Source organism: Xenopus laevis, chromosome 5L, assembly GCF_017654675.1.
Source record: "Xenopus laevis strain J_2021 chromosome 5L, Xenopus_laevis_v10.1, whole genome shotgun sequence".
NCBI lineage: Eukaryota > Metazoa > Chordata > Amphibia > Anura > Pipidae > Xenopus > Xenopus laevis.
The window spans coordinates 152,524,985-152,539,020 of NC_054379.1; the positions used below are offsets into that span (position 1 = coordinate 152,524,985).

General features: G+C 38.1%; 1 protein-coding gene across 2 annotated transcripts in view; it reads right to left on the reverse strand.

Annotated features, from left to right (window-relative positions):
• Positions 1–2,262: 2,262 nt before the first annotated feature.
• Positions 2,263–14,036, reverse strand: part of cyria.L (CYFIP related Rac1 interactor A L homeolog) — a 62,140-nt gene continuing 50,366 nt past the window's right edge. For both annotated transcript variants that reach the window (XM_018264024.2, XM_018264025.2), the window contains exons 5-12: positions 13,704–13,809; positions 11,409–11,545; positions 11,243–11,320; positions 7,588–7,704; positions 6,203–6,282; positions 4,937–5,063; positions 2,825–2,895; positions 2,263–2,718 (exon numbers count right to left, since the gene is read on the reverse strand). In XM_018264024.2, coding sequence (XP_018119513.1) covers positions 2,655–2,718; positions 2,825–2,895; positions 4,937–5,063; positions 6,203–6,282; positions 7,588–7,704; positions 11,243–11,320; positions 11,409–11,545; positions 13,704–13,809 — 780 coding nt within the window. In that variant the 3' untranslated portion in view covers positions 2,263–2,654. The remainder of the gene's footprint in view (positions 2,719–2,824; positions 2,896–4,936; positions 5,064–6,202; positions 6,283–7,587; positions 7,705–11,242; positions 11,321–11,408; positions 11,546–13,703; positions 13,810–14,036) is intronic.

Sequence of the window (14,036 nt, forward strand, 5' to 3'; positions counted from 1 at the left end):
GCAAGTGCTGAACTGTGGGGAAACCAAAGTTTGTCCTTGGATACAACCTGATATATTTTGATTAGTAATTAATACAGATAATTACTACATGGCAGCACAGAAACCAGTGCAATTAGCATCAGAATTTAATAATCAGCCCTGTAGCATCAGCTTATATTACAGACCAACCTCATTTTCTGCTGGATAATTAGTGACGAGCCCTAAGCTTAGCTTCTCAACAGCTGCTCAGAGCCCACTGAGCATGTGAGTGTCACAGACACTTTCCAAGATGGTGACCCCCTGTGACAAGTTTGAAGTCCTGGATCATTGCTGCTATTGACAAGCTGACACTTTAGGCTGGTGCAATAAGTTCAGTATATAAAACAGGGCATTTTTAGCCCTATTCATTTTTAGGGTTTAGTTCTCCTTTAAGCTACAGACACATTCTTGAGAAAACCACAGTGACTAAAGTGTGCAGCCATTCAAGCACAGGATACACAGTAGATTAAAGTTACATTCAGAAGAATCCCACTGAAGCGTATCTGCTATCTTCTGTGTAACCTGTGCCTTTTCTCCTTTTTCAGCTTTAATTGGCTGCCCCCATGGCTACACATCAGCTTGTTTATATAAACTATAGTAGTACTTATCTGTTATCTACTGTGTATCCTGTGCTTGAATGGCTGCCCCCATGGCTACACAGCAGCTTGTTTATATAAACTATAGTAGTACTTATCTGTTATCTACTGTGTATCCTGTGCTTGAATGGCTGCCCCCATGGCTACACAGTAGCTTGTTTAAATGACCTATAGTAGAGTTTCTGAAGCAAACACACCAGTTTTACCAGAGCAGGGCAACAGTGCATTATATTTTCATTACTTTAAAACGCTTTAATTTTTTGGTGTTACTGTTTCATTAAAGGTGAACAACCCTTTAAAAGAGAAGGAAATGCTGAAACGAAGTAAGCTTTATCAGAAAGGTCTATATAAATACACCAGTAAACCCTCAAAGTAATGCTACCGAGTCCTTGTCAAAAGAAACACTGCATTTCTTTCCTTCTATTGTGTACTCATGGGCTTCTGTATCAGACTTCCTGTTTTCAGCTTAAACCTCCAGGGCTAGGGCTTGTGCATGCTCAGTTTTCTCCTCCTCCCTTTTATTCCCCCTCCCTCCCTGCAGTAATCTGAGCCCAGAGCTATGAATGAGCAGGGAGAGACTCAAGCAGGAAGTGATGTCACACCAAGCTAATATGGCAGCTGCTATCCCAAATGAACAGAGTTTCTAGAGCTGTTTACTCAGGTATGGTAAAGCATTCGGCAGAATAAATATAATGTTACAGCTTGCACTATTGTGGCTAAGCTATTAGCAATAAACTGCTTCAATAGCTTTCCTTCTCCTTTAAAAGGACACACTCTGCTTCCAGTCTCAGAAACATAGAACAATTCCTCCTGAGATACTAGTACCAGAAGTGCCAGCCATAGATGCCTTGTTTCCCCTTTAAGAGGATGTGAAGAGACTGCTGGCAGAAAAGGTTGGTTTGATTAAAGCCTTTAAGTCTCTCTGAAAGGACAATGATTAAAATGCTCTGTGCCACCATAAAGCTATTCCCTTTGGGGCTCTATCTGATGGAGCAAGCTCAATTGTGAGAGGCTTGTCTACTAGAGAAACAAGAAAATCAGCAATGGGCACCAGGTGCTCGGCCTTCCCACAGCTCGCTCAGGGGAAAAAAACATGTTTGCAGTGTCACCAATTGTGATTGCTATAATATAATAGGGATGCACCGAATCCACAATTTTGCATTCGGCTGAACCCCCGAATCCTTCACTAATGATTTGGCCTAATACCGAACCGGAATAGGATTGGGAAGGGAAATTTTTTTTTACTTCCTTGTTTTGTGACAAAAAGTCACACAATTTCCTTCCCCACCCCTAATTTGCATATGCAAATTAGGATTCAGATTCGGTATTCGTCAAAATCTTTCAAGAAGGATTCAGCGGGTTCAGCCGAATCCAAAATCCTGCTGAAAAAGGCGGAATCCCGAACCGAATCCTGGCCGAATCCCGAACCGAATCCCGGGCCGAATCCCGAACCGAATCCCGAACCGAATCCTGGCTGAATCCCGAACCGAATCCTGGCCGAATCCCGAACCGAATCCTGGCCGAATCCCGGATTCGGTGCTTTGCTATAAAATATATTTTTCATACTGAATGAACTTCTATTTGATCTTTCTACCCACCCCATAAAAGCCTTCAGAAGCGAGACAGCAATGTAACAGATACAAATAACCAAGTGCCTAAACTGCAATTCTTTTGACAAACCAACGAGGAACAAAATAGCAGATACGATCAATCAATACACAATATTTTTAAATATTGTTTGAGCACTTTGTTAAAAAAAAAAAAAAAAAAAAAAAAAAAGGAAATCAAATGAAAAACAAAGGAAAACAAAATACACAGACATTGTTCATCTTGCAAGTCACACAGTAATGGAGTGTCAGCGAGGGTTGTGCAGAATCAGTCGGGTTAAGGAGACAAGAGATACAGTGGAGGTTTCAGTGACATGTAGGTAATGGCTATGTACTGTAAATACACATAAGTATTAACATCAATCTGTATTAAATTATGTAAACATATACATCTTCTGAGGTCAGTAAAAGAATCCTCCTCAATCGCAGGATTTTACTGAAGCATAGCTCGGATCTGTTTTGAAGTGGATTCGTCATTCAGGTGCTTTGTGGTGAACCTAGAATTAGAATAAAATATGTAATAATTAGAATTAAAATATGTAATAAACAATCAATCGGCTACAAACAAATGTAAGAAAAATACACAAATGGCAGTAATTTTACCTGAGAGCATTTAAAAGCCCTTCCACTGAATCAGGAGGCTGCTCCTTCAGAACCTTTATACACCCCTTCATCTATAAGAAAGCACAACAAAATATAAATCAGCGGAGATTGGAACATTAACAGAAAAGCTGCATTGCTTTGCACATTTATATTATCAGCTATAGGGGAATGAATATCTGTGACATGACCCCAAAGGAAAATAGTTCCCTTATACTTAGTTAAAGGGATTGTTCACCTTTCAATTATCTTTTAGTATGATGTACAGAGTGATATTCTGAGACAGCTTGCTATTGGTTTTTATCTTTTATTATTTGTGTGTGTTTGAGTCATTTAGTTTTTTATTCAGCAGCTCTCCAGTTTGCAGTGTCAGTAATCAGGTTGCTATGGTCCAAATTTCCCTAGAAACCATTGACTGGAATATGAATAGGAGAGGGACTGAATAGAAAGAGGAATAAAAAGTAGCAAAAGCAATACATTTGTAACCTTACGGGACATTTGTTTTTAGATGGGGTCATTTAAAAGCTGGAAGGAGTCAGAAAAGGGCAAATAATTCAAAAAATAAACAATGAAGGCCAATTAAAAAGTGGCTTAGAATTGCCCATTCCATAACATACTAAAAGTTAATTTAAAGGACCAGTAACATCAAAATGTTTAAAAAAACATTTGTTAAGTATACGAAGAAAAAAACAAAACACCCAGACAAATTAAACTTTAAAATCACAAAGTCTTTATTAAGAAATAACTTACCAAAACTCCGCATCCGCTCCTCTTCAGAAAAGGCGACAGGGCGACTATCTATTATGCGGCGCTCAATTTCTCTTCCCTGGCTACCTCTTATAAGGAAGGCAGGGAGGAGAAATCGAGCGCTGCACAATGGATCGCCCGATCACCTTTTCTGAAGAGGAGTGCAAACAGAGTTTCAGTAAGTTATTTGCAGTTTTAAAGTTTAATTTGTCTAGGTGTTTTTTTTTTTCAATGTATACTAATGAATTTTTTTAAAAATGTTTTTGATGTTACTGGTCCTTTAAAGATGAACCACCTTTTTTTTTTTTTTTTTTTTTTTTTTTTTTTTTTTTTAAGGGCACCTATTTGCTCTGAAAATATTCCCAAAATGCAGCGGTGTACATCATTTTGTTTTTTCTATTTTCCCGACTGCTGGTTTTCCTTTTCTTTATGCATTTGAAGTTGCATCTGTGGAGTACGGTACATAATTTATACAGGCCCCTGGACAGAAGTGTAAAATAATACCCCCTAGTGCTCAACCCACAACTGATTTGGGTCTGGCTGCAGAGAGCAGTGTAATTTTGCATCTGAATGTGCCCATGTGCCTCCCGTGCCTTTAATGAACAAATCAATGCTGTATGCAGGCAGCTCTGTATTCATTTGTGGACATGCTCTGTGCTCAGACTTGGAGTAAAGAGACCTGCAAGGCACAAAGTGAAATAAATCTTGGACTTTGGCCCTTGCCCTGCACTTAATAAATCAACAACTCCCTCTTTGGTGAAAGGGGAACTCTGGCTTCCAAACAAAAATTTGATAAAGAGGCCCACATAACACAGAAACCCCTAATATACTCATCACAGTTACCCGTTTCTTCAAAAAGTATGAATAAATGGCATTTTCTATGCTGAAATCCAGCTGTTTACCAGTTCTTCTCTTTCTGGATCATTTAAAATCCTGGCAGGGAAGGAGGGACTAAACACTGATGTTACAAATTGTAACAACTTCTCCACAGCTTACAGACAACATGCAGGAACTACATAACCCACAATGCATTGCATTGTGATGTTCCTTTCCTTATTGAAATCACGTGTGCAGGGAATTGTGGGGTTTGGAGGATGCAGGCTGAGGACAGATGGCTGTTGATACAAAGTAACAGTAGTCAGCCAGCTCAGCAAAGTAGTCAGACAGATCAGCAGGAGAGCAGGGGGCTAGGCTAAGGGAACTGTTCCAAACCATTAAATATCATGAAAAGTCTGCATATTTTTTAATTTATGTATATTGCAAAGTTGCTTGAAATCATGTTTACAAAAAGCTTAAGTTATGTTTTTGTGGCATTCCCCTTTAATTATAAATGATTTGTTATAAGAACAACACAGCATTTATTCTTACATCAATCTTGGATGTCTTGCAGAAAGCACCCACAGGATGCACGTGATCATACAGGATTATAACGCCAACCATGACTCTCATACAGAACATGAGCGTATCTTCACTGGTAAATCGGCTTCTGTACTCCCTGTGGATAAAATACACGGCAAATCCTGTGATTATAGTCTCACCGAAACTATACAGTATTCACAGGGCAGAGTGATTTAAAAAGCATCATTCAGATTTCCATTATCTTACCAGTAAAAATATTAAAGCGGTTGTTCACCTTTAAATTAACTTTTAGTATGATGTAGACCATGATATTCTCAGACAATTTGCAATTGGTTTTCATTTTTTACTACTTGTTTTTGAGCTCTTTAGCTTTTTATTCAGCAGCTCTCCAGTTTGCAGTTTCAGCAGTCTGGTTGCTAGGGTTCTAATTACCCTAGCAACCAGGCACTGACATGAATAAGGGCCTGCAACATGAATAGGGGAGGGTCTGAATTGTAGGGATGCACCGAATCCACTATTTTGGATTTGGTTGAAACCCCGGATCCTTTGCGAAAGATTCGGCGGAATACTGAACCAAATCTGAAGGAAGGGGAACATTTTTTTACTTCGTTGTTTTGTGACAAAGTCACGTGATTTCCCACCCTTCCATATGCAAATTAGGATTCGGATTGGGTTCGGCCGGGCAGAAGGATTCAGCTGAATTAGAATCCTGCTGAAAAAGTCCAAATCTTGGACAAAAACTGAATCCTGGATTTGATGCATTCCTACTGAATTGTAAGGCGAGTAATAAAAAAGAAAAAAAAGAAATAACAATACATTTGCAGCCTTATAGAGTGTTTGTTTCTTAAAAAAGCTGGAAAGCAAAGCAAATAATTAATTAAAATAATTTTTTAAAAAAAAAAAACTTTAAAAAAGGAGACCAATTGAAAAGTTGCCTTGAATTGGCCATTCTATAACATACTAAAAGTTAACTCAAAGGTGAACCATCGCTTTAAATTCAACAGAAAGGTAAAAGCAAGTGATAACAGATATAAACTTCCAAGTCCAGTGAACCCAAGCAACCAATTAGATGTTTGATTTAGGTCTAGCAACACACCGCAGCAAATGAGCAAGTAGCATTTACTGATGATCTACTTAAAAGTAAAGACCCGTTTGACATTCCACCATCATTTCCGCCAAACACTAATATTTTAAGTTGAAGAGACATAGAGAAAAGTGCAGTTGCTACAGGTGCTCAGTGGCCAATGAAAAGAGCACACAAAGGAATTCACTTACGGTGTTTCCAGCATGACTTTACATACACTAGCCATTGTACTTAAACAATCTGTTGTATTTTCAATAGGTAACGTTTTGTTCTGCAGGAAAGGAGAGAAAAGTTCCATTAAACACACTAAACAGATAACCTGCAACAGTTTCTACTAGAGAAGTCAGCTAAATTTGTTAAAATGGATTGTTAACCTTTTAAATAACTTTAAGAATGTTTGCAATTGGTTTTAATTTTTTATTATTTGTGGTTTTTGAGTTATTTAGCTTTTTATTCAGCGGCTCTCCAGTTTGAAATTTCAGCAATCTGGCTGCTAGGGTCCAAATGACCCTAGCAACCATGCATTGATTTGAATAAGAGACTGGAATATGAATAGGAGAGGGCATGGATAGAAAGGAAAAGTAGCAATCACAAGATATTTGTAGCCTTACAGAGCATTTGTTTTTTAGATGGGGTCAGTGACCCCCATTTGAATGCTGGAAAGAGTCAGAAGAAGGCAAATAATTTAAAACCTAGGGATGCACCGAATGCAGCATTTGGTTCGGGATTCGGCCTTTTTTAGCAGGATTCGGATTCGGCCAAATCCTTCTGCCTGGCCAATCGTAACCCTAGGAAAATCACATGAAGTTTTGTCACAAAACAAGGAAGTAAAAAATGTTTTCCCCTTCCCACCCATAATTTGCATATGCAAATTAGGATTCGGATTGGTATTCGGCCAAATCTTTCACAAAGGATTCAGGGGTTCGGCCGAATCCAAAATAGTAAAAACAATAATAAAAACATGAAGACCAATAGAAAAGCTGCTAAGAATTAGCCATTCTATAACATACTAAAAGATAATATAAAGTGAACCACCCCTTTCAACTTGTGTTATGAACATTGGAATACTCTTTTTGCTCAAGTCATATGACTGCTCTGCCTGGTTTAACATGGTTGTATCCCTGCTCTCTTCTACAATACAACCTGCCTCCCAAGTTTAAAGGAACAGTAACACCAAAAAAATGAAAAGTGTAACAAAGTAATTAAATATATAATGTAATGTTGCTCTTCACTGGTAAAAGCTGTGTGTTTGCTTCAGAAACACTACTATAGTTTATCTAAACAAGCTGCTGTGTAGCCATGGGGGCAGCCATTCAAGCAGATTACAGATAAGACACCATTGTATTGGACAGGGCTTATCTGTTACGTTATTTGTATCCTGTGCCTTTTCTCCTTTGAATGGCTGCCAGCATGGCTACACAGCAGCTTATTTATATAAACTATAGTATCCTTCCTAAAACAAACACACAGTTTTTAGCAGTGCATGCTAACAGTGTATTAAATGGTAATTACTTTGTTACACCTTAATTTTTTTGTGCTACTGTTCCTTTAATTAAAAAAACCAAAAAACACTCACGTCAGACACAAAGCTTGTCGTGGCATTACTCAAGGTCTTCAGCATTGGTGTGGCTTCTGCATAAAACAGGGACATTCTGTTGGCCATTTCATTGTTGACGTCATTCTCAATGTCTAGCTGTTAATGGAAACAAAATCTACATTAGATACAGCAGCGTATCTATTTACTAAACATTACAACACTCTGTGTAACACGCTAAGGGGCACATTTACTAAAACTTTAATTAATCTCATTGTTTTATGAAAACAAATTTGACCAAACACCCTTTGACGATTTGAACTCATTGATCAATAATAATAAAAAAAAAAAAATTGGAGCATCAAATCTTCCTGAAAAAAATTGAGCGTCAATTCGAATTGTACAATTGACGTTCTGAAAACTGGAGTTTTTCTAGTTTTTGCTGGAAAAACTTGACTTTTTCGGATTAACGGGGGAAAACCCTGAATTTTTTAGATTTTCCTGGGCAGAGCCCGATGTCATAAAACAGCTTCAGGGACATTTTCCATTGATTTCTACGACAGGTTTGTGATGAGGTTTTTATTTTTACATGAAAAATTTGAGTTTTCCCCCTAAAAAAATTGACCAGAAACACTGGCGTAACTATATAGGAAACAGTTCCAAACAAACTGCACTTACTCTGTATTTCGCTTTTTAGTCTGGGTGCACGTTATAGGGCCTGTTCAACAAAGCTCCTTTTAAGGAGAACTAAACCCTAAAAATGAATATAGCTAAAAATGCCATGGTTTATATAGTGAACTTATTGCACCAGCCTAAAGTTTCAGCTTGTCAATAGCAGCAATGATCCAGGACTTCAAACTTGTCACAGGGGGTCACCATCTTGGAAAGTGTCTGTGACACTCACATGCTCAGTGGGCTCTGAGCAGCTGTTGAGAAGCTAAGCTTAGGGCTCGTCACTAATTATCCAGCAGAAAATGAGGTTTGTCTGTAATATAAGCTGATGCTATAGGGCTGATTATTAAATTCTGATGCTAATTGCACTGGTTTCTGTGCTGCCATGTAGTAATTATGTGTATTAATTACTAATCAGCCTTATATTGTGACATTTCTATTCTATGTGTACTGTATATTGTGAGTGGGTCCCTAAGCTCAGTAAGTGACAGCAGCACAGAGCATGTGCAGTGAATCAGCAGAAAAGAAGATGGGGAGCTACTGGGGCATCTTTGCAGACACAGATCTTTACTGCTAAAGGGCTGTGGTTGCCTTGGGCTGGTACAGAAGCACAAAACAATGTACATGTCTAGCTACTTCTTTAGTTTAACTTTCCTTGTCCTTTAATGGTCACATGTCAGGGCAGCAAAAAGATGAAAAGATGCAATGTTTGAGTGGCATCCACTCTTTATCAAGCATTTTAGAAAAGAAACCTGGAGTGCGGTCATGTAACACGCTGAAAAGCAATTACAGGGGTAATGATCCGTGCCCCAGACTGTGCCTGTTTAAAGACGTATCAGCAGAACACAAGGATACAAACCTGTAGGGCGCAATGATAAAAACAAATGAATTGGCTCAGCTGGACTCCCCATCTTTCATATTCTGAGGCCTTTCAACAAGTTACTCTTCATACATGTATATGGATTACAAAATAAGCTTTCCCAGAAACCACTGCAGTGACCGTTTTCCATTTGATAAATGTGCGTCTTAAAATCCCATAGAAATAAATACAAAACAATGAAATTTCTCTCTTTCGTAACACCTTGGGGCATATTTATCAAACCGGTTCAAATGAAGGTCTCGAGAATGAAATCCAAAGCCAGAGGCAGATCCCTTTAACTCTGTGCCAACTTTTATAAGTATTAGATTTAGTAAGAAAAGGTCCCAAAGCTGCTGTTTCAGTTGCGTGCCCCTACTGACAAAAATTTGAGGATTCTGGGAGATATACGGCACCTCCTCAAAGGGCCATTACAATAACTAATACAGGTATGGGACCTGTTATCCAGAATGCTCCGGACCTGGGGTTTTCCAGATAACAGATCTTTCCGTAATTTGGATCTTCATACCTAGGATTGTTTTGCTTCCAATAAGGATTAATTATATCTTAGTTGGGATCAAGTACAAGCTCCTGTTTTATTATTACAGAGAAAAAGGAAATCATTTTAAAAATTTGAATTATAGCTAGATAAAACAGTCTATGGGAGATGGCCTTTCCATAATTCGGATCTTTTTGGATAACGGGTTTCCGGATAACGGATCCCATACCTGTATATATAATAACCTTTTAAAAGGTTATGTACTATACTATATGTAAATACACCCACTCGCTTACTACGCTCCTCTACCGACCTGCTACTCAACTCTTCTCTCATTACCTCCTCACATGCTCGCATTCAAGACTTTGGAAGGGCTGCACCCCTCCTCTGGAACGCTCTCCCACGGTCTGTCCGACTTTCTCCCAACCTTTCTGCTTTCAAAATATCTCTGAAAACGCACTTCTTTCGAGAAGTCTACCCTCACTCTGCTTAACTACCAAACGCAACACCACATACAATACCACATTTCTCACCCACTTAATTCGATCTTGCCCACTCCCACACCTTGTGTATTACTCCCTTCCCTTTAGACTGTATGCCTATGCATAGGGCCTTCCTCACCTCTTTGTACCTGTATTGATTGTGATGTTTGTTACTCCATATATTCCATATATGTAATTCATGTGATGTAGTTGTATAATCACATTACTTTACAGTGCTACGCAATATGTTGGCGCTATATAAATACATGTTAATAAAATACTCGCTTTGGTAAATGTAATAAAACAATGCATCACCATGAATTTTCAAATTCTAAGGGGGTTATTTATCAAAGGTCGAATTTTAGGGACAGATTTATCAAGGTTCAAATTTGAAAAATTTCGAAATTCGAATTCAAAAAGACCAACCGAAATTAGATCAAAGTTTTTTTTTTGGCCAAATAGGTCAGTTTGTCGATCATATAGGACAGTTTTCGATCTAATTCAAATCATACCATTCTAGGTTTTTGCCAAAAAACCCTTCGATAGAAATAGGTTCTAGGAGGTCACCCATAGGCTAAAATTCGGCAGGTTTCAGATAGCGAATGGTCGAATTTTTAAAGAGAGAGTACATGATAAATTTTGATTTTTTTTCAAATTCAAATCAAATTTGGACTATTCCCTAGTCGAGGTACACAATAATTGAAAGTCACATTTTTTTAATTCAAATTTTCACTTCGACCTTTGATAAATCTGACCCTTAGAGTTTTTTAAACCTCGAATGAACTTGAATTAACTCACAACTCAAATGGTTCTTGATTTAAGAAAAATCTTGAATGGAAAAAAATGAAATCAGCGAATTTGGGGTTAACAACCTGAAAACTCGAATCACTCAAATTGATCGAGTTTTGGGGCACAACCCTCTGAAAAAAACTATTAACATCTTCAAATGGTTCAAGAGACCTCTACCATTGACTTGTGTATGACCTAAACAGGTTTTAGATGCTTTTTTTTTTTTTTTTTAAACCCGGAAATGTGACTTGGTGGAAAAAAAAAAAACCTTGATTTTTTTTGTGGAAAATAACTCGAACCTAAATGTCTGTTTTTTCTTTGCCCCCATGCGCAGTGCCACAGCACTCTCAAGAAGTGATGATGAAGTGATGAAGGAGGGAAGGTGTACTCTATACTCACGTGCATGTTGTTTATCCTGTTGCGACTTATTGTCCGCCTGTAGTAACTGAAGTCGTTTTGAATTGCCGGATTTCTCATCTAAAGCAGGAAACATGTGACTAGTGAAATAGCTTTGCAAGCCTGTTGCACAGAATGAAGCGAGGGAAGTGCTTTCTGTTGTACGTACCTTAAGCTCATCAAAACGCAGGGTGAAATGTAAAATTTCTGCAAACTCTTTGGCAAGGGCTTGCTCTCGCTCCAGATGTTGTGTAGGAGTGTAAGGCGGACAGGTCAGCGACTCCAACAAACTCTGCAAAGCTTTCTCTACAGGAATAGGGACGGGCACAAAAATCAGAATAAACATACAAATAATGACACTCAGAAATGTGTTTACAATTACCAACATTCTACTTAAAGGACCAGTAACATCGAAAAAAATTTTTAAAAAAAATTCGTTAGTATACCACGTAAAAAAACCACCAAGACAAATTAAACTTTAAAATTGCACAGCCTTTATTAAGCAATAACGTAAAGAAACTCCGCTTGCGCTCCTCTTCAGAAAAGGCAATCCATGGTGCGGCACTCGATTTCTACTCCCTGCCTTCCTTATAGGAGATAGCCAGGGAGGAGAAATCTAGCGCCGCACGATGGATCGTCGCCTTTTCTGAAGAGGAGTGCGAGAGGAGTTTCAGTACGTTATTGCTTAATAAAGGCTGTGCAATTTTAAAGTTTAATTAGTCTTGGTGTTTTTTTCTGTGGTATACTAACAAAAATTTTTTAACATTTTTTTTGATGTTACTGGTCCTTTAAAGGGGAACTATCGCGGAAATTAAAATTTTATATAAGCTTCAACATACTGAGATAAGAAACTTTCTAAATGCAATCAATTAAAGATTTTGTACTGTTTCAGAGATAATCAAGTTTATGTCCACTATCCTGCTCTCAGCATCTGTTTCTCTTCATTCTCTCTTCATGCAGCAGTTGGGTGTCAGATAATCATTGACAGTTAGATCCAATATATCTTATAGGGGGATCTTTTTGCCTAGAAGATGTATTAGAGGTCACTATTAAAATCACCAGACATCATGCCTCTCTACATGCAGAATTTGTGCAAAAAGCAGTTATTTTGTTGGATTTTGTTTGTACTAGAATCAGTTTTTTGAATGAGCTCTAATACATCAGCTAGGAAAAGAAGCCCCCCTATAAGATATATTGGATCTTTCAAAGTTATTTTGAAAACTGCTTTAAAAATTGGATTTTTGATCTATACAGTATCTTTCTGTCCTTTGCTATTCTGCACTGGAGCGCCTCACTACATGCACCATTGCTACAATGCAGCAGTATTCGGCTCTCCTTTAGCCAAGATTAGGGATGCAGCAAATAATTTTTTTTGGATACGGCTGAATACCAAAATCTTTCAAAAAGATTCAGCCAAACCGAATCTGAATTTGCATATGTGAATGAGAATAATACAGGGGGGGGGGGAAATAAACATTTGCAAGATAATAGTAATCCATGTAATGAAAGTCACATGATTTTAAAGGGGACCCGTCACCCAAACAAATATTCAAAATCCTATTTTATCACATTAGTCAAGCAAAATGAACTTCAATTACACAAAATAAATTATTTGAATCTTGTTTCCTTCGGTCTGGGAATTCATAATTACAGCAAACAGGCAGGAGCCATTATGTGGACACTGTTATTAAGACAAGTCTTGTATCATCTCAGAATCTTGTTTGTGCACCAGAATTGAGGACCTGATGTCCATCCCCATGTCCTGGTTACACAATTAAATGGTAAAGAGAGAGGGGGGGTGGAGAAAAGTGACATCTAGAAAGGGCTGAATGGAAAGTGAAAGTAATTGTCTGCCCCGACTCTATACCTTTTGCTGGTCAGTTTCCCAGCAGTCTGACACCAAGTAGTCAAGGAAGTTGTCAGGAGAAAGAAAAAAGCTGCTCTGATGTTCTTCTGCTTAGGAAAGATTAGAGAAAGCTTTCTATTTTTTTTCTAAGCAGAAGGACATCAGAGCAACCTTTTTCTTTCTCCTGACAACTTCCTTGACTACTTGGTGGTCAGACTGGTGGGAAAATGACCAACAGATGGCGCTGTTGTAACAAAATGCATGCATATTAACAGCACATGTATCCCTTAAAGGAACAGTTCAGTGTGAAAATAAAAACGGTGTAAATAGATAGGCTGTGCAAAATAAAAAAATGTTTCTAATATAGTTAGTTAGCCAAACATGCAATATATAAAGGCTGGAGTGACTGGATGTCTAATAAAACAGCCAGAATCCAACTTCCTGTACAAATGTACATTGCAAAAGTGCTTAGAATAGCACCCTTATTAATTTTACATTCACTTAAAGGTTTACTTATCCTTTATAAACCCCCCCAAAAAAAAATTGTACTTGAGTCACAATTTCCAAAGATGTCTGAGCCACAGTTAGCCTAGAAGGGGCGTGAGACTGACATCTTACCAAGTCTCAAGGAAAATTCATAGAAGCGCTTTAGTCTCACGACCAGGGGGCACACGGCATTCCAGGCTTTTTCTTGAAGTTGGATATCGTTCGGATTTTGTATAGCCTAAAAGAAATATTAAAAACAAAACATTAGATAGATGTATGGAGGCCATGTAAGGGCAACAGTAGTGATTTGGAGCTTTTTGCCTTCATTATAGAAATTTCAGGAAGTTGTTTTCTACCAAGGTTTTACTCTCATGGATTTTTGGTCCATTGAATTCAATGGCTTCCCCAAAATCCAGGGTAGTGCAAAATATCGCTGCCATATGCACTTTTATAGATAGGCACACT